Source organism: Paraphaeosphaeria sporulosa (assembly GCF_001642045.1).
Source record: "Paraphaeosphaeria sporulosa strain AP3s5-JAC2a unplaced genomic scaffold CC84scaffold_2, whole genome shotgun sequence".
Classification (NCBI taxonomy): Eukaryota; Fungi; Ascomycota; class Dothideomycetes; order Pleosporales; family Didymosphaeriaceae; genus Paraphaeosphaeria; species Paraphaeosphaeria sporulosa.
Genome location: NW_017253361.1, coordinates 1412467 through 1429891, shown reverse-complemented (window position 1 = coordinate 1429891; position 17425 = coordinate 1412467). Strand labels below are relative to the sequence as shown.

Below are 17425 nucleotides of genomic sequence, written 5' to 3'. Positions count from 1 at the left end.
GACGTCGGTTTTTCATTGGCTTCGCGACATACAGGTCAGCTGATGCAAAATTTGAAGCGAACCTTCTTTTCGGGTTGGATCATATGCTGAGGCCTTGGTCCTGTTTTTCCAATATAGAGCCGAGCTTTGAACCGCTACCACTGGAGGCGAGGAAGTCCTACCTGGAAAGAGTGTGGCGTCCCGCTAGTCAACACGATCAGACCGTATGCTGCGATGAATCGAAACTCTTCATGATCAAGATCCAGGGCACAGGTGCTGCGAGCATGCGCACTGGCATTAAAGGTACCATGAGCGTGACGCAGACGCTGTACCGAAGTAACCTTCTTTTCGAAGTCAAGTTCCGGAATCTTCGGGTCTCGTCTGCACTGCACGATCCAATAGGAAGCACCAGGCCGGCGTCAGCGAGGTACATCATGCCGTTGTCGCCGGGCTATTCTGACCCTCCTAGACAAGTCGCAAAAGCGCATGACCCTCCATCGGATTCATATTACTCGCCCACGTCATTTTCCCAGGACAGGGTGGATGATAACACAGGGGGTTTTCGTTTGGCTGGCGCATCTCTCCTACCATTAAAAACCGAGCCATTTAAACCAAGATCATGGGTTCCTGACATAAACTCAGTGAAGAGAATGCCACCGTTCCCGAAGGAGAGGCTGGATCTCGAAGAAAAAGATGGATAGCCAGAGGCCAAGTTCGAGCGTGATGGGTGTAAGGAGAGTTATGCTTCTTTAGCCAGGGGTCGGTTTGCATGCTGTGAAGTGTGGAGTGCTCGAACGGCAACAATCGAAGCAACCAACTAATGTGCCCTGGGTCATCCCAAAAGCTAGGGACGAATGTAATCCAATATTTACCAGTGGGAAGGATATGAGTCTGGAAGAACAAGATCGGTTGATGCAAGACGTTGGAATCACACAGACTAGGGCCGAAGAATCACGGTAAAGAGTAGAGGCTGCCGGTGTGGTAAAGAAGCTAGGCGGAGCTTAGACACCTACAGCAGCCCATTTCGGCCATTTGAGTGAAATATGACAGGCACGAGGTTGTCCAGTCTTCTGTTGTCAGGATGCATTTTGCCATAGCATATGTTGTATCGAGTGACGCGAATCAATCTGGAAGCTAGTTATAGACGCAGTGCGGCATATCGTGCAACATCCAAGGGAGGTACACGACAAGTGCGACTGTCTTTAGAATCGACGAGCGCAAGGAAGCTTCCGGGGAGCCTGGCCCATTCACTTCCGCAGTGCCTGTACGAAAGCTTTTCAGGGCGGCGTTTCCAGAGGTTTAGCAGATTGAGGTAGAGGTCTGGACATGAAGCCCACGCCATTCGATCCCTCGAGGGTACATGCGGAGGCTAGAAAAGCCCGATGCGCCAAGCGCAGCCGCAGCGGTGGGGAGAGGGGTTCGGCCTTCATCCAGATGAACACGCCTCGACGGCAGCATGAGTGAGCAGCAGACGAATCGAAATGTTCTGCCGAGACGGATGCCCGTCGAGAAGGCCCATCGATGGGGGACGCAGCACTGTAGAGTACATAATGGTTGAGCCCGCGCAACCTGACCTCCTCTCATCAGCGGGCAAGACGCACCATTCTCACGCCTTCAACCATGAAGCTATCCCTCGCATTGATGTTCCCGGCCTTGGTGGCGTCTACCGCCGCCCTTGTTGTCCCATCTTCTACCGTCCCTAAACCCTTCTCCGCCCCCGATGCGCACATCCTCTCCCTCAGCGGCCCGGGCTGTCCACCTCTCACCGCCCCCCGCGACAGCTTTCCCACGCGCGTCTCGTACGGATTGGACATCAACGGAAACAAGGAGTTCTACAAGCACGTCACGTATCCATGGCTGGCAGTTGGGCTCGCAGCGGATCTCGGCGAGCCCTCGTCGCGCTACTGCGACGTCACGCTGAACATCAGCGCACCGGCCGAGTTCCAGATCGTGCTGGGCCGGAACGGGACGAGGGCGCTGGCGACATATGATCTGGACGAGGGGGTGGAGGTGGGGTGGAAGTTTGAGTACGATGTCCCTGGGGCTGACAAGGTCTGCGTCCCTTTACTACCCCTTGCATAACAGCTTACATCGTTTCACTCTGCTAACTACTCCTAAGCGCGTCGACAGCATCAAGGTAATTGGGCCCTTGCACACGGGCAATGACGAGGTCGCTTTCAACGCTTCTGTGCCTGCGGCCCCGTATACTTTCCCGACGTGCGGGGAGGTGGTGCTCAAGCTGCGGGCTGAGGTTACAGTCAAGGGGACCAAGGAGGGAGAAAAGGGAAGGGTAGATAGTCAGAGGGCGATGTATGAGCATGATGGGTATAAGGGGAGCTATGCGTATGGGGTTAGTCAGGGGATTAGTCTCCATGCTGTGAAGTGCGGGGTTTAGTGGATTGAGGGTTTGAAGCGTGCTGGGCTCCAAGTCTGTGGCATGAAGCATGGTCAGAGCTATGTATTTTGATTCTGGGGAGACATTTCGGACGGATTGCTGTGGGAGCGCTATGGCGTGGGCTGGACTTGTTGGCCCAGATAGGAAAGGAAATGAGTCTCGAGTAGGACCACGACGACATTGTTGGTTCGACTATGTCGGATGAGTTCGATGCATGGGCTTGTCTGGATTTCAGGATGCATCTGCGCAGATGATGCATACGTGCCATTCGGAATTGCGGGCGTGGGTAGTCGATGGCATTGCACATGATGTCGCGGTTGTTATCAGATGGTCGTGTAGCGCAGCGCTACTCTCATAACCTCGGCCTGAACCGTGGCTCGCGACGCCGCGAGCTCGCCATCGCACCTTCTGGAACCCGCAGCAGCGCGCCCCCTCCGGCCTGGATATATTCACCCTCTGCACTTGCAGTTCCCGGCGCTCTGCATCTGCCTCGGCCTCCGCGCACCTTGTGATACCACCACTCGTGGAGCTGTCGAGAGTCGGGCTATTCACGGGCAGCGCGCCACCGCTAACAGTCCCCCCATCGCGGAGCCGCTCCGCTGACGTCTTGCGTGTCTGGGGAACCCTCCCATTGCCTCACCCGCACTTCCTGCCTCCGCACAGAACGCAGCAACGCACCCACGATGGGCAAGTCGTCGTCCAAAACCAGTGCGCGCGTGCTCCCCCTCATCCCGCTCGCCGCACCGCTCGCCGTCCTCCCCGCAACCACGCTCAAGATCCCCATCGCCAACCGCTCCGACATCGCCGCCATCCTCGCAAAGATCTACAGCATCTCCCCAACGGCGAAACCCGATGCCGCCATCACCGTCGCCTGCGTGCCGCTCAACTCGCCCGACGTGTCGCCGCGCGACGGGAAGCTGCTGATTGAGGACGGCGGCAAGAAGGGCGGAAGAGAGAATCTGTATGAGACGGACCCGGTCAATGCGACCAAGAAGGATGTCTTTGGGTATGCGTGTGTGGCCAAGGTCAGCGGGGTCCAGGGGCGACGGCAGGGCGAGCTGAGTCTGGTGGTCGAGGGCCTGGAGCGGGTGCGGGTTGTGGATGTGGTGCAGGACCGGCCGTACTTTGAGGGCGAGCTGGAGGCTGTCGACGAGTTTGGTATGTACACGCCATCGTCCCAGGCCGTGCCGGACGAATGCAAACTGACTCTCCCAGTGGACCTGGACAACCCCGAATTCGAGTCGCAGTTCAACCTGCTCAAGCAGCTGTCGCGCGAACTGCTCGCCCTCGTCCGCCTGTCATCCATACTGCCACGCGCCCCGGCCGTGTCGCTCTCGCCCATCGTCGCACGGAGACTGGAGCTGTTCATCGCGCGGAAAGACTTGACCGAAGCGGGATCGCTGGCTGACTTCATGGCCAACGTGGTGGATTGCACGCACGAAGAGAAGCTGCGCGTGCTGGCAGCGGTTGATGTGAAGGAGCGGGTGGACAAAGTCATCGAGATACTCCAGCGCCAAATCACAAACATACAGGGCAGCACGCGGATAACGGTCACAACCGCTGCCGTGCCTGTGCCGACGGGCAGCTTCGACATTGACCAGCTGCGGAGACTGCAGCAGGAAGCCCTGCAAAGACGAGGCTTGAAGGGCTCGAATATGCCCCCTGGTTTCCCGGGCGGGCTTCCAGGCGGAGGAGCGAACGTGGGAGACGACGAGCCCAACGAGGTAGATGAGCTCAAGAAGAGGCTGCAAGACGCACAGCTTTCGCCTGAGGCGGACAAGGTAGCACAGCGAGAGCTCCAGCGCCTGTCCAAGATGAACCCAGCACAGGCCGAATACCAGGTCTGCCGGAATTACCTGGAGAACCTCGCCGAGATTCCGTGGACAAAGACTACGGCCGACCAGCTGGATGCGAAGACGCTGATCAAGGCTAAGAAGCAGCTCGATGACGACCACTATGGGCTGGAGAAGATTAAGAAGCGACTGTTGGAGTATTTGGCTGTGCTCAAGCTCAAGGAGCACGCCAACAAGAGTCTCGACGAGCAGATTCGGACCCTTGCTGATGCAGCGCATCCCAAGGAGGAGAAGGATGAAAAGGAAGAAGACTTAGACGAGAAGCCCACGCGAGAGCCCACAGAGGAAGAGATGCGATTGATGGAGAAGAAGCGCATGGTCGACAAGTCGCCCATCCTCCTGCTCGTCGGCCCTCCCGGCACCGGAAAGACGTCACTCGCAAAATCCATCGCAACCGCCCTCGGCCGCAAGTTCCACCGTATCTCCCTCGGTGGCGTGCGCGACGAAGCCGAAATCCGCGGCCACCGCCGCACCTACGTGGCCGCCATGCCGGGCCTCGTTGTCAACGGCCTCAAGAAAGTTGCCGTCTCAAACCCCGTCTTCCTCCTCGACGAAATCGACAAGCTAGGCACGTCAAACTACAACGGCGACCCCTCCGCAGCGATGCTCGAGGTCCTCGACCCAGAGCAGAATCACACCTTCACAGACCACTACGTCAACATCCCCATCGACCTATCCAAAGTCCTCTTCATCGCCACGGCGAACTCCCTTGACACCATCCCCCCACCGCTCCTCGACCGCATGGAGACCATTCAGCTCAGCGGCTATACAACGCTGGAGAAGCGCAACATCGCAGAGCGCCACCTCATCCCCAAGCAAATCACAACCAACGGGCTACATAGCGAAGAAGTCCTCATCCCGACGGACGTCCTCGACAAGATCATCACAGCCTACACGCGCGAAGCCGGCGTGCGCAACCTCGAGCGCGAAATCGGCAGCGTGTGTCGCTCCAAAGCCGTCGAGTACGCAACTGCAAAGGACACCGATACCCTCGCGGCGTACAACCCTGCCGTCACGCTGTCCGACTTGGACGCCATCCTCGGCATTGAGCGCTTCGCAGAGGAACTGACTGAGCAGCATGCCCGCCCCGGCGTGGTGACCGGGCTGGTTGCGTACTCATCCGGCGGGCAGGGCAGCATCCTGTTCATCGAGATCGCGGACATGCCTGGGTCCGGGCGCGTGCAGCTCACCGGCAAACTGGGCGACGTGCTCAAGGAGAGCGTGGAAGTCGCGCTGTCCTGGGTGAAATCGCACGCTTTCGAGCTCGGCCTCGCCGCCTCCGCAGACGAAGACGTAATGAAGTCGCGCGCCATCCACGTCCACTGTCCCTCTGGTGCGATTCCCAAAGACGGCCCGTCCGCCGGGTTGGCGCACACCATCGCCCTCATCTCGCTCTTCAGCGGCAAGCCCGTCCCGCCTACCCTTGCGATGACGGGCGAAGTGTCCCTCCGGGGCCGCGTTCTCCCCGTTGGCGGGATCAAGGAGAAGTTGATAGGTGCGTTGAGGGCGGGCGTGGAAAGGGTACTCCTGCCCGAGGCGAACAGAAAGGACGCTCGGGATCTACCGGCCGAGGTACTGGAAGGACTCAAGATCGAGTTTGTGGGGCATATCTGGGAGGCACTTGGGTTGGTGTGGCCCGAGCGGTGGGAGGGGCGGGAGGCTGGATGGGAGAGCAGGCTGTGAGGCGAGGATGCATGATGTGTATGGGTTTCGAGACGGGAAAGGGGGAGCAGATGCGCTGGATCTGCGGCAAGGGGAGTCTGTGAGGTTGTACATATAGTTACTGGCTGCATTCGCTCTTTAGCATTTAGGTATGGCAGGGCGGCGTTTGGGTCGTTGATTTAGCGGGTTGTAAATCTATTTGTCACTCTTTACCTCACTGCTGCACTGTCATTTGACCTTTTACACACACAGCTGGACAAGCAATGCAGCGGAGATTTGCCAACACTCATTCACGAAATCGTTGTGTACGTATGTGTACGTATATGTGTACGTATCTGCACCTCGCTACCTGGCTTTTCCATACCTTGCTTTCCTCCTGCCCCTCCGACCGCCCAATCCGCTCAATGCACTACAACGCTTCACAAGCAATCCCAATATTCTATCCGCTCGCTGCCCGCCCTCCCGAAAAAACCAAAAAGGAAACCAATGACCCCTTCCACCACACCCGTCCGCCGCGCCAGCTCTCAATGCCCACACAGCCAGCCTCTCCACATTCCCACGTGCACGGTACATTGGCGTCGCGGCTTGTTTTAGAAGACCACTAGTACCGCCGAGCGGCTGGGGTGGCGGGACAAAGCGTGCGTGGTGGGTCAGTGCGTGGTAGAGGCGGGACAAACAAAGGCTAGATTGAGACGGGAACGGGCTTTGGAGAACTGAATTGGAGCTACCGCAGCTCAGGCGTGTTGCTTCCTGTGCGGGACATGCTATATGGCGCCTGTGGGGTTCAGTACGGTACAGTGATGAAGGGGGAGGTTGGAAGGTAAAGGAGTGGGGTGGGAAAAGGGAGACGTACCAGGACTTTCTTTGCATTGCAAATGCGCCATGCGAGGTTGCGCACCGTACCATCGGCCTGGACGACTTCGGGTGCGAACTCGATGCCGAACCTATGTTGCGTTAGCTACAAATACTGCGAGAAAAGACTGAATAGGGAGGGGGATGCACTCACATTTGATGCACCGCGAACACGACTCTGCGGGAATACTTCCCATCCCGCTCGACCAAGCTGCCAAACGGCTCATCCGCCGTGCTCGGCGCAATCTCTGGATCTCTGTCAAAGCAGTTCTGCACAACCGGCAGCAGCGCGCGCTCCACGGGCTCGCGAATTGTCCCGTTGACATCAAGCTCAACGTCTTCCTCGTCGAAGCGCGGGATGCGTGTCTCGAAGGCTTGTGAGATGGCGAGGACATTGTGTTTGCCGTTGTGGTGGTATCGAAACTCGAACACGCCGGTAGTCCACCAGAGCTTGTCGCCGCGGAATTCGACTTCGCCCGTGTAGCAGTCTACCTCTGCATCTTTGCGGGCGGAGGCGGGCATGATCTTGTCGGACACGAGGATGCCTTCTTCGGCGCGGGAGGTGTCGTGGACACCTTTATTGGTTGCAATCCAGCGCCCGTTGCTACCGATGCGGGTGACCTCGCGCGACGCATTGTCGGCGACCATGTAAAGGCCGATCCAGTCCTTGTTGCTATGATTGAGAGGAGCCTGCCAGCGGACCTTGATGGGGGCACCGTATTCCAGCATGAGCTTGTCGAAATCGCTGGTCCGCTCGGCGGGTGTACGTGCCATTGAGCCTTCCCGCGCGTGGCCCTTTTGGAATTCCATGTAAGGCGACAGGCGCGAGCCCTCAATCTCGAGCTTATACTGTGTTGGGTCTACTCCGGCTAGTTCGGGAGCTAGGCGGGTGATGGATATGCGTGCCGGGTAGGATTTGAATAGCGCAGTACTATCCTTGAAGAAGGTATCAACACCTGCAGCGAGCTTGGGTCTGGCGCTTTCGATGACCTCTTCGATGAATTCCACGGTCGAGTTGAGGTATTCGTCTGCCGCTGACTGCCAGTTGCGAACGGGACTGGGGAGAGCCTGCCTGAGGGTCTTGCTTACGCCCGAAGTAAGGCGCAGTTTCTCGCCGTAGAGCTTTTGCATGTGCGGACGCTCCACAAATTGTAAGAAGACGAGGTTCAGAATGTGCGCAGTTCCAGCGAGGTAGAACATGGGCAGACTCCATGTGATCAGCGCAACACCCCAAACGCCAGCGAGACCGAGGACTCGTTCAGGGTTATTCAGGAAGCGGTAAATGCCGGAGTATGTAAGGTTCTTTGAGGGTGGGTCGAAGAAGAAGTCTCCTGCGATGAGGGTACAAAGTTAGTGTGAGTTATGATAGGGTGGTACATGTCTTAGCCAAGAGGGAAAGGCAAGAGATGTCAACTTTGCACGCGGTGGTTGACTCACCGCAAAACCAACCGAACTCTCCCAGTGATTCGTAGATGCTGGAGGCGACCCAAACCTGCAGGGCGACGAGGCTGACCCCGAGGACATGTCGAAGTAGGGTCCATCCATACGTCCAGTCTGACGGAAGGGTGTACATCTTCCAAGCCGCAGCGGCGAAGCTGACGTGACTTAAAGTCATGCTAAGGTGGTACAGGTACTTCCATTGCCGCCACGCTTCTTCTTTGCTGTCTCCATACTTGATGAAATGGCGCGTCCAATTCTTCTTTTTAGACTGTCGATCTAGAATGTAACCAAGCCCGAGCGCGTACCAAAGCCTCCAAATGAAAGCATTTACGAGGAAAAAGGTGCGCACCGGCCACGTATTCGGTGTCATAGTTGCAAAGCAAAACATGTACAGGGTGAACAAGACTGCGCTTGTATCTAATGAGCGATGGAAATCGGTGTTTAGTGGACCTACGATGTTGTGAATCTGCGAGGGCTGCCCGTCAGACTCATTGAGGGGGGTTCCATCGAGGAATGTGGCGTCGGAGTGACCAGACATCGGACGTTCGTCTCGGTGGATGCTTTGGGACTGTTGGCGCTTTCTGGGCGGTGGCGTGTTGTACGTCTTGTCGATGTGTGGATTTTCCACGAAAGTCAAGAAGGCAAATTGCGCGGCGTGTGCGACTACGGAGATGCACAGGACAGCGTAACTCGAGGCCATCATAGATATACCGTAGTATCCTGCGTATCCCACTGAATACATAGGATGCGGAGCCATCTCGAAGACTCCGTCAAAGGTAAGTTGCTGGTCAATAAGGTAGAAGAAATCCCCCCAGTACCATGCGAAGTCTTTCACCACCCTATGGGCGTCGAGTTTGACCCACAGGTTGAAGAGGAAAAGTAGGATGCCAGTGGCCCATCGCAGCAGCCACAAGCCCCAGCTCTCGTCTGGGCGGTTGAAGCAGGCTATGGCGAAGAGGCAGTACGAGACGAAGTCACACATGAGGATGAGGTCTACGACCCGTCTGAAGAGCAGCCACGTATTGTATTCGAGCGGGGCTTCTTCGAACTTGTAGTCCTGGGGGATCTTGGTCTCCATTTCGCGCTTGAGCAGCTTGTATAGCGTGCGGTGCTTGTTTGCGCCTAGGTCTGGATTCTCGAAGAGGTGCGAGTTCTTCGCCCAGAGGACCAGACGGTTGTGATTGGACTGCATGTGCAGGAGCCAGCCAATGCCTACATTGTAGGCCGCACGCCAGAATAGAAAGATGACGGCGAAGACAGGCTTGCGGGCGCTTCTGGGCAGTGCGTACAGCAGGAAAATCAGACCAGCGAGGACAGCGAGGACGACAAGGTCAGACAGGTTCTTTGGTTGCGAGGGCGAAAGAAGCTGCGATACCATGTCGTGGGTTTGCGGCACAATGAAGACTGCGGTCGACATGTTAGCATCGGGCGTACTACCTGCCACTACTCACTGCGTCGTTCGTGGGCTACTTTCTCACGCTCCATGGCGCTGCCGTCGTGTCAACGTACCGGTGCCGTCTGGCGTCCTGCCGTAGGTGCGCTTCGGGCCATGTTTCTGGTCCTTAGCCTCTTGTTCATTCAGGTCCAGCACCTTTTGCCTTGCGTCGTCAGAGTTGTGCAGGTGCAGCGGTCTGGCCGAGGGCCGTTCGCGCAGGGTGCCGCCATCAGCGCTCGTGCTGTGAGACGCGTCCGCCATGATGCTATGCAGAGGAGAACAGCAAAAGGAGGGGCAGTTGCGCAGCCGCACAATTTCGGGTGGGCGTGGCCTGGTGTGCGTTTGGGCGAAGCGGAGACGCTATTAAATGCAGGCGTGCGCTGTGTGGTGGGCGTGGTGGAGCGCGGGTTGATGCGGGCTAGGGTGCGGCTTGCGCGCCCCGTGCAATTGCGTATGGACAAAGGCAGCAGGGGGATATAGCCATGGAGTGTTGAACTCCAGCGGGTATGTTGAATGTGCTAACGAGTGAGTGAAGGCGTCGTGAGAGCAGAAGGAGCGTTCTCACGGCGACTTCGGGAATTGGGACATCCAAGCCAACTCGTGCTAGGCGGGGCGGAAGCAGCAGCAACGGCCGCTGCTGCCGACCCCGCCATGACACAAGCTGCGCGGGCTGTTGACACGACACAAACACCAAGCCTCGACCGCGCAACTTCTCCCACGCCGTACTCTATCGTGAACTCTAGCGTCCAAAAACCATCGCATAGCGCTATGATGTGCTCTTCATTTGCATCTTTCTTATTTGACTGCATGGATGTACAGAGAATCAGGCCAAGAATCATTACGTACTGCCAGCATGTGATGCGCCAAATGCCTCACGCGCGCTCGGCAGTTCTCAAGCGAGTGTTGCTTTCGGAAGCGTTTACCAGAGCCAGTCGAGTGCCATTGGAAATAATGTACAACGCAAACATCGCACAGGGGCATCTGCATGCCTGCTGTGACGTGCTCAGATAGAAATACACCTCTTGAGCCTGGCCTTGCCTGCAGACCCTCTGTCTTCATTCCCACGAAGCCGACGCTGGCCAGGCCAGCTCGAGGATGAGCCCTTCCGTGTGGGTGTAGGTTCAACGGTGCTCGGGAAGCGTCGAAATGCGATAGCCTCGTCAGAGAAGCGACGCCTGTGGATCGAACTCATACGCTTCGAAGCCAAGAAGCCAGAAATAGTGAGCTTGTCCAACTCCCTAGCCAGCTGCGTGACGGACAGTTGCATGTGGGCAGCACTTGGCTTGAAAGTTGTCGCTTCTGGCCTTGGCATGAACTTGGTGTATGCGGAATTTGGCGGCGCCACAAGAAATGCTGATCTGGGCTCAAAGAAAGTTAGACGAGGCAGTGGTGATGGACGTCTGAAATCTACTTGTGTGCAGCCAGCCATCGTATCGGGTGAGACCTCGTCCAGCGGCAGTGGACCTGTGCGTGTCCGCTCGAATGGAGAGATGACCAGGTCGTCTGTCCAGCCTTGCCAGTCAAATGAGGCTGTGTCTAGTTCCCCGTAAGAGTTGCTACCGTAGTGTTCTGCGCTGTTCAAGGACGATTCCGGCGGATAGATGATAGCTTCTAATGTCTGAATGTTGTTCTCGCAAACTCGGAGACAGTCGAGTATGATTTTCTCCTCGTTCTCGCATGTCTGGATCGTCTTGTCCGTTCTCCATCTGTCCTGCTGAATCTTCTTCCGTTTCGTGCGGGGAGTCGGGTTGGTGCTCAATATGCATTGGTTACGGGTCTGTCGGTCGCGGAGGGCATTGAGCGTTGTCACAGTCTTAGATAGCATTCCTTCCAGATAGCCCTTCTGACCACGCAAGTTATGAAGTGCTGGACCCCATTTTTCCAGGTTATGCATCATCTGCGTGTTGTGAACACAAGCGTCAAAGCAATCGGAGAGTCGATCTGGTGAGTAGGAAATGACCGGTCGTACTCCGTAGTCCATATCGCAGAAAAGACCTTGGTTTCCTAGACACGATTGTTCGAAACAAGAAGGAGCATCGAACAGACCGCGTGGCGCTCGAAGTCCTACCGTGTATTGCTGGTCCCGGGCGAGCCAACAAGAAGAGGGTCGACGCTCTGCCTTGCTCGGAGAGGACCTATAGTTCTTTTAAGTGCAATATCCACGGCGAGCTGGAACCTAATTCTCAAATAGATGGCGACTAGATTCTCGCCTGTCAGGGTTTCTTTGATTTCTCCGCATCGGTAGGCGTTGATGGCAACAATGGCAGTGCGGCGTAGTCGTCGCCGGTGGAAAGCGAGCCCGTGATGCATGATCCAGGCCCACGTTCAAGGTTGAATGCAGAGAAGAGTCCAAGCGCTTCTCCAGTCCCGCCTAACCTGTCTGTGGCTTGCAGGTGGTTCAGGGTTCGGCCATGGTCAAAAAGAAAGAAATCCACATCCGAGAACAAAGGAATGAAGCCATGAAATGTTGTCTGGTGACTAACGATGAACAAGCCTGCAGTAGTATTCCACAATATGCAGAGACCTACCAAATCTGCTCCCCGGAATCTGAAGTTCATAGCAGTGATATTTGCCTGGTTGAATACCTTCTCGCAACAAATGGGTTGCTTTGACCGTTGCGCCGATATGCCTATGTGGAGAGAGCGGGTCATGTGAGTCGTTAGTGTTCCACAGTTTTGGGGACACATCAAGCAGCTGGATATCTCTTAATGGGTGTGCGGATGTGATGAGAAGTGTCTGGTCACGAGTGGTAGCTGCTTCAGTCCGTAATCCTGCCATGTCAAACCCCTGTGCGGGATTGTTCTCACGTGCTGCGGGGACGAATTTGGCGGATTTGCAGTAGTTTGGCGAGATCGAGAATTAATGGTCTTCGCACCTACTACTGTTGCCTGTGATGCTAGGATTGACCTGGCCCATGGAGGATTGAGAAAGCTACACTGCCAATATTCACAGTGTATTAGAGCACAGCAGAGTCTGTGTGATCACTGGTTTGATACGAGATCATGTCCGTCCAAGGCTCTCTTTTGGTCGTAGAGAAAGATGAATCCTTCAATCGCCTGAACGAGTCAGGTCAGGTCACAATCCAAGACCGCAGACTGAATAATTACGTCAGCGGACGGCTGCTTTCGAATAATCAAGCTCACTTCAGCTTCTACCAGTGCGGAATGCCGACGATTCTTGATCTGTAAGCATATCGCTCACTCCGCAGCTCGTCGACTACGAAGTATAACTAGAATACCTTTTCGGGTTAGACTTTGAGAACACACCTCTCCAGTCTGGGCTGGCTTCGTGCGGCGAAAAGCTCTCCGGGGTGTCCAAATCTCACCGAATGTACATCCTGGCCAGCACAAGATGCTCCCAAGATGAGAAGAGTGGGTGATCGGGTTGGCACCTGCCCAGAGATCCAGCGTACCTGGACATAATCAGAAATCCGCTAGTCCCACCTCAGACCACAATGACTAATCCTCGTGCATGCGCCTGCAAATCCCTCATCATCGTTTCGTTGAGTGAACGTGTTTCCATAATCACGCATCCTTGCATGCATCGGAATTGTGTGTTCCGTCAAGGTGTCTTGAATAGTCATCTTAGCCCGAGGGTGCCCGCCTCGTGCTGACGCGACATGCAATGCCGCGGGCGAGACGCGCCACGACCCCGCGTTCTCACTCAATCTCGACGCTCACACAGCAGACGGATTTGCGCAAGTTCGCCGCCATCCCGCAATGCATCGGGACTCTGATCAATCAAATGTGTCAAACCGTGGGCCACTCACGGCACTACTGTACCTGACGAAAAAGGAACCCCGCAACCGCTCCAGAGGGTACACATGTTGCCGTCTTGTGGCCAATAACACGATAAAACAATGAAGAACGCAAAACGGGTAGCGGGTCGACTGGACCCCGCTAGTCTTGCCCTTGCATAGCCTTCCAACTCGTCTCTTACGCTTCCGGCCTCCCGTTACCATCAGCCCTCATGAACCGCATGAACGTCATCGTTCAAGATGCTCCACCCACCAATGTTTGCCACTATGCCCCTCTTGGACGCTTGACCAAAAGCCGAGTTTAATGCGGGGGTACACTGCCGCTTTCACCAGTTCAATTTCATGTCAAACAGTCGATGTGGCTTTTGCGAGGGGTCAGTCGAGTGATGAGAGGTTAACCGACCCCGGAGCGGCGGCGAATAAGCACTTCCTGCCGTACCGTCTCCAGTCGTGAAGATATGACGCCGCTTGATTTGTCCTGTGGCTAGAGCATAATTCGCCCTACTGCACTAGTGTGGTACATCCCTTGTCGTCTACTGCAGCATAGAGAGATCCTCTTCCTTCCAACACTACCGGATCCATCACCGTGAGCTACGCCATCTTTGGAGTGTACAGCGCCTACTTTTATTACGTGAATATATATCTACCGTAGCCGCCCTTTGCGATGGACGTTACTCGAGCTCTGTCAGGAGCTAGACTCCGTCCGTTGCGATTCCTCAAGGAGACGTCATTCGAGAAAATGTCCGCCAAAACTTCGACCGAAATCATCGATATCAGACCCGGTCCAACCGAATTCGATATTCTACAGGATATCAAAGATGGTCTGCGTCCTGAACATGGCGGAGAGAAGACTCTCCCTACCATGCTATTGTACGATGAGGCAGGGCTGCGACTCTTTGAGAAGATCACCTACGTGAAGGACTACTATCTCACCGATTCCGAGATTGAAGTGTTGGACACCTATGCCGATCAAATCGCTGAAAGAATTAAGGCCGGTTCGGTTCTCGTGGAGCTGGGGAGCGGGTAGGAGCCCGCCCGTAAATGAAGCACCACGCCGCCCAAGGCCGATACTAATATACTTTGCAGCAACCTGCGTAAAGTCAACATACTCCTGCAGGCCATTGAGCGCCTTGGAAAAGACGTCGAGTACTATGCAGTCGATCTCTCTTTACCAGAACTCGAGCGAACGTTCGCCGAAATCCCGACCAGTAAGCGAATCTAGCTCGCGTGTCGCTGGTGTGACTAACCTGAACTGATTCCTCCTATAGATTATCAGCATGTCAAGTTGAAGGGATTGTACGGTACATACGACCATGCCTTGGAGTGGCTGAAATCTCCCAAGGTCAGCGCGAAGCCCAAGACTATCCTATGGCTTGGTTCAAGCTTGGGCAACTTCACACGCGCCGATGTTCCTCCGTTTCTCACCGGTTTCCGTGAGGCACTCCAGCCCGGCGACACGATGTTGATCGGAATAGATTCCTGCAAGGAGCCGGAGCGCGTGTTCCGTGAGTTCGCCCACTGCGGTGTTTCTGCTGCCTAATCACTGACTCTGCGCCTTCCCTCAGGTGCCTACAATGATACAGATGGGGTCACTAGGGATTTCACACTCAATGGACTCAAGAATGCCAACCGAATCATGGGCACTGAGGCTTTTAAGCCTCACGAGTGGGAACATTGTGGCGAGTTCGTGGAGAAGGATGGCTACCATCGTGCATTCGTGTCTCCGTTGAAGGATGTCATTATCGACGGCGTTCATATCAAGAAAGGCGAGCGTATTCGCATCGAAGAAAGCTGGAAATTCAGCAAGGAGGAGATCGAGCATCTGTGGAGTGAGGCTGGTCTCATCCCGAACACAACATTCAGCACCGCGAGGGGTGACTACGGTACTTACATGCGTTCTAATGGATTATGATTTCGACAACTGACACAACTAGGATTACACTTTGTCTCCAAGCCGGCTTTCTTCTTCCCGACTAAGCCGGAACGATATGCTGCCAAACCTGTCCCATCAATTGCTGAATGGAGAGAGCTTTGGACTGCTTGGGATGACATCGCACAGAAAATGGTTCCCACAGAAGCGCTATTGTCAAAACCCATCAAACTACGGAACGCAGTCATCTTCTACCTGGGCCATATTCCGACATTCCTTGACATCCACTTGACCCGCGCAACTGATGAAAAGCCCACCGAGCCTGCCGCCTACACGAAAATCTTTGAACGAGGCATCGACCCTGATGTGGACAACCCCGAACAGTGTCACGATCACAGCGAGATCCCAGAGACCTGGCCACCGCGTGACGAAGTTCTGGCATTCCAAGATGCCGTTCGGAAGAGGACGAAAGCCTTATATGATTCGAACGCAGCGCATGAGAACCCCAGAGTGTCCCGGGCTTTGTGGTTGGCATTTGAACACGAAGCTATGCATCTAGAGACACTCCTCTACATGCTGATCCAGAGTGAGAGAATCCTACCACCACCTGGATCGGTTATGCCTTCGTTCGATGCGCTTGCTCGAAAGTCAAAGAAAGCTAGAGTCGAGAACCAATGGTTTACCATCCCTGAAGCTGAGATCCGCGATGGACTTGATGATCCGGAAGACGGTTCTGCTGCCAAGCGATACTTTGGCTGGGACAACGAAAAACCGACTCGTTCGCTGCGCGTGAAATCGTTCAAGGCCAAGGCCAGACCTATCACAAACGGTGAGTACGCTGATTACCTCGTGCAGACTGGAAAATGTGCAGTTCCTGCCTCCTGGTGTGATGGTCTAGACCCTGCTGCTAAAGTGGTTGTCAATGGTGTTAACAGACGGAATGGGACCAATAGCATCAATTCCAGCATCGACAAGGTCATGCAGGGAAAATACGTCCGGACAGTATTTGGAACTGTCCCTCTCCACTATGCCCTGGACTGGCCAGTGGTAGCGTCGTACGATGAGTTAGCCAGCTGTGCTCAGTGGATGGGCGGGCGCATCCCTACCTTGGAAGAAGCACGAAGCATCTACAACTATGTTGAACATGGCAAGGCGCAAGAATTTGAGAAGACCCACGGAAACAAGATCCCAGCCGTGAACGGGTAAGCGCAGATGTCTCGTCTCTTCGATCTGCAGCTGATCAACTAGGCATCTGATCAATAACGGCGTATCTGAGTCGCCACCATCCCAACATTTGTCGAACGGCAGCTCTGGAACGGGCTCTGATCCTAAGCCGGGCGACCTCTTCATTGATTTAGAGGGGACGAACACGGCGTTCCAGCATTGGCATCCTATTTCCGTGGCAGAAAAGGGCGATAAGCTCTGTGGACAAGCGGATTTGGGGGGCGCATGGGAATGGGTATGCTTTTATCACAATTAGCCCAAGAAGAGACAAGTCGACTAACTGGGGCTTGACAGACTAGCACTGTTTTGGAGAAGCACGATGGCTTTTCAGCCATGCCGCTGTACCCTGGCTATACGGCCGACTTCTTTGATGGCAAGCACAATATTATGCTCGGCGGCTCGTGGGCTACGCATAGCCGCATTGCAGGGCGCAAGACATTGTAAGCATTTTGGGCAAGCCGAGGCGAGAACTCACTGACAAACGCAGCGTCAATTGGTACCAACGCAACTACCCGTAAGTGTTTCAGGCAACAGCGACGACCTCGATTTTTTCTTTTGGCTAATCCGCACAGATACGTCTGGGCCACTGCCCGACTCGTGCAAGATGTGTAAAGCACTGCATATAGGCGAATGTAAATTGCATGCGTCACGAGAGAGCGTGCGTGTCAAGGTTGCACAGCATAATGATTTTGGTCTGGCTGGCTGGGCGCCGCTCTTTCTACTTTCCGGTGACTGGTCATCGAAATCCAGCCTCGCCGCACCTGTCCTTCTAGAATACTCTCGCAGCTTCAATACACTCGTTAAACATTGCGTTGAAGGCTTTCAGACAGTTCCTTTTCCCCGCGTTTCTACTTTTCTGCGTGTGACGCGTCTTCAGAGTGAACCGCGGCGTCCCCAACGCTTTAGTCGCTGCACCCTATCAACATTGCACCATTCCACATTCCCAGAGCTGACTCCA

At 55.2% G+C, this 17425-nt stretch overlaps 4 protein-coding genes across 4 annotated transcripts; 2 read left to right on the top strand and 2 right to left on the bottom strand.

The window, feature by feature from the left end:
• Nucleotides 1-1599: 1599 nt before the first annotated feature.
• Nucleotides 1600-6031, top strand: CC84DRAFT_1235535 (ATP-dependent protease La; the record flags this gene model as incomplete). Its single annotated transcript, XM_018183847.1, has 3 exons — nt 1600-2031; nt 2099-2329; nt 2950-6031. The coding sequence occupies 3 exons, from the start codon at nt 1600-1602 to the stop codon at nt 5908-5910; spliced, it is 3624 nt and encodes a 1207-aa protein (XP_018040068.1). The 3' UTR covers nt 5911-6031.
• Nucleotides 6032-6209: 178 nt separating this feature from the next.
• Nucleotides 6210-10005, bottom strand: CC84DRAFT_451691 (phosphatidylethanolamine N-methyltransferase-like protein). Its single transcript, XM_018186319.1, has 5 exons — nt 9691-10005; nt 8179-9585; nt 6896-8072; nt 6743-6833; nt 6210-6664 (listed from the first exon to the last, which is right to left on the bottom strand). The coding sequence occupies exons 1-5, from the start codon at nt 9875-9877 to the stop codon at nt 6614-6616; spliced, it is 2913 nt and encodes a 970-aa protein (XP_018040067.1). The 5' UTR covers nt 9878-10005; the 3' UTR covers nt 6210-6613.
• A 532-nt stretch (nt 10006-10537) lies between these two features.
• Nucleotides 10538-11713, bottom strand: CC84DRAFT_451433 (uncharacterized protein). The gene is made up of 2 exons (XM_018186318.1): nt 11028-11713; nt 10538-10979 (listed from the first exon to the last, which is right to left on the bottom strand). The coding sequence occupies exons 1-2, from the start codon at nt 11595-11597 to the stop codon at nt 10620-10622; spliced, it is 930 nt and encodes a 309-aa protein (XP_018040066.1). The 5' UTR covers nt 11598-11713; the 3' UTR covers nt 10538-10619.
• A 2094-nt stretch (nt 11714-13807) lies between these two features.
• CC84DRAFT_451145 (uncharacterized protein) lies at nt 13808-17330 on the top strand. Its single transcript, XM_018186317.1, has 8 exons — nt 13808-14396; nt 14460-14581; nt 14642-14878; nt 14939-15256; nt 15308-16445; nt 16492-16702; nt 16762-16907; nt 16955-17330. Exons 1-8 carry the CDS (start codon nt 14038-14040, stop codon nt 16983-16985), a joined length of 2562 nt encoding a protein of 853 aa, XP_018040065.1. The 5' UTR covers nt 13808-14037; the 3' UTR covers nt 16986-17330.
• The last annotated feature ends 95 nt before the right edge of the window (nt 17331-17425 follow it).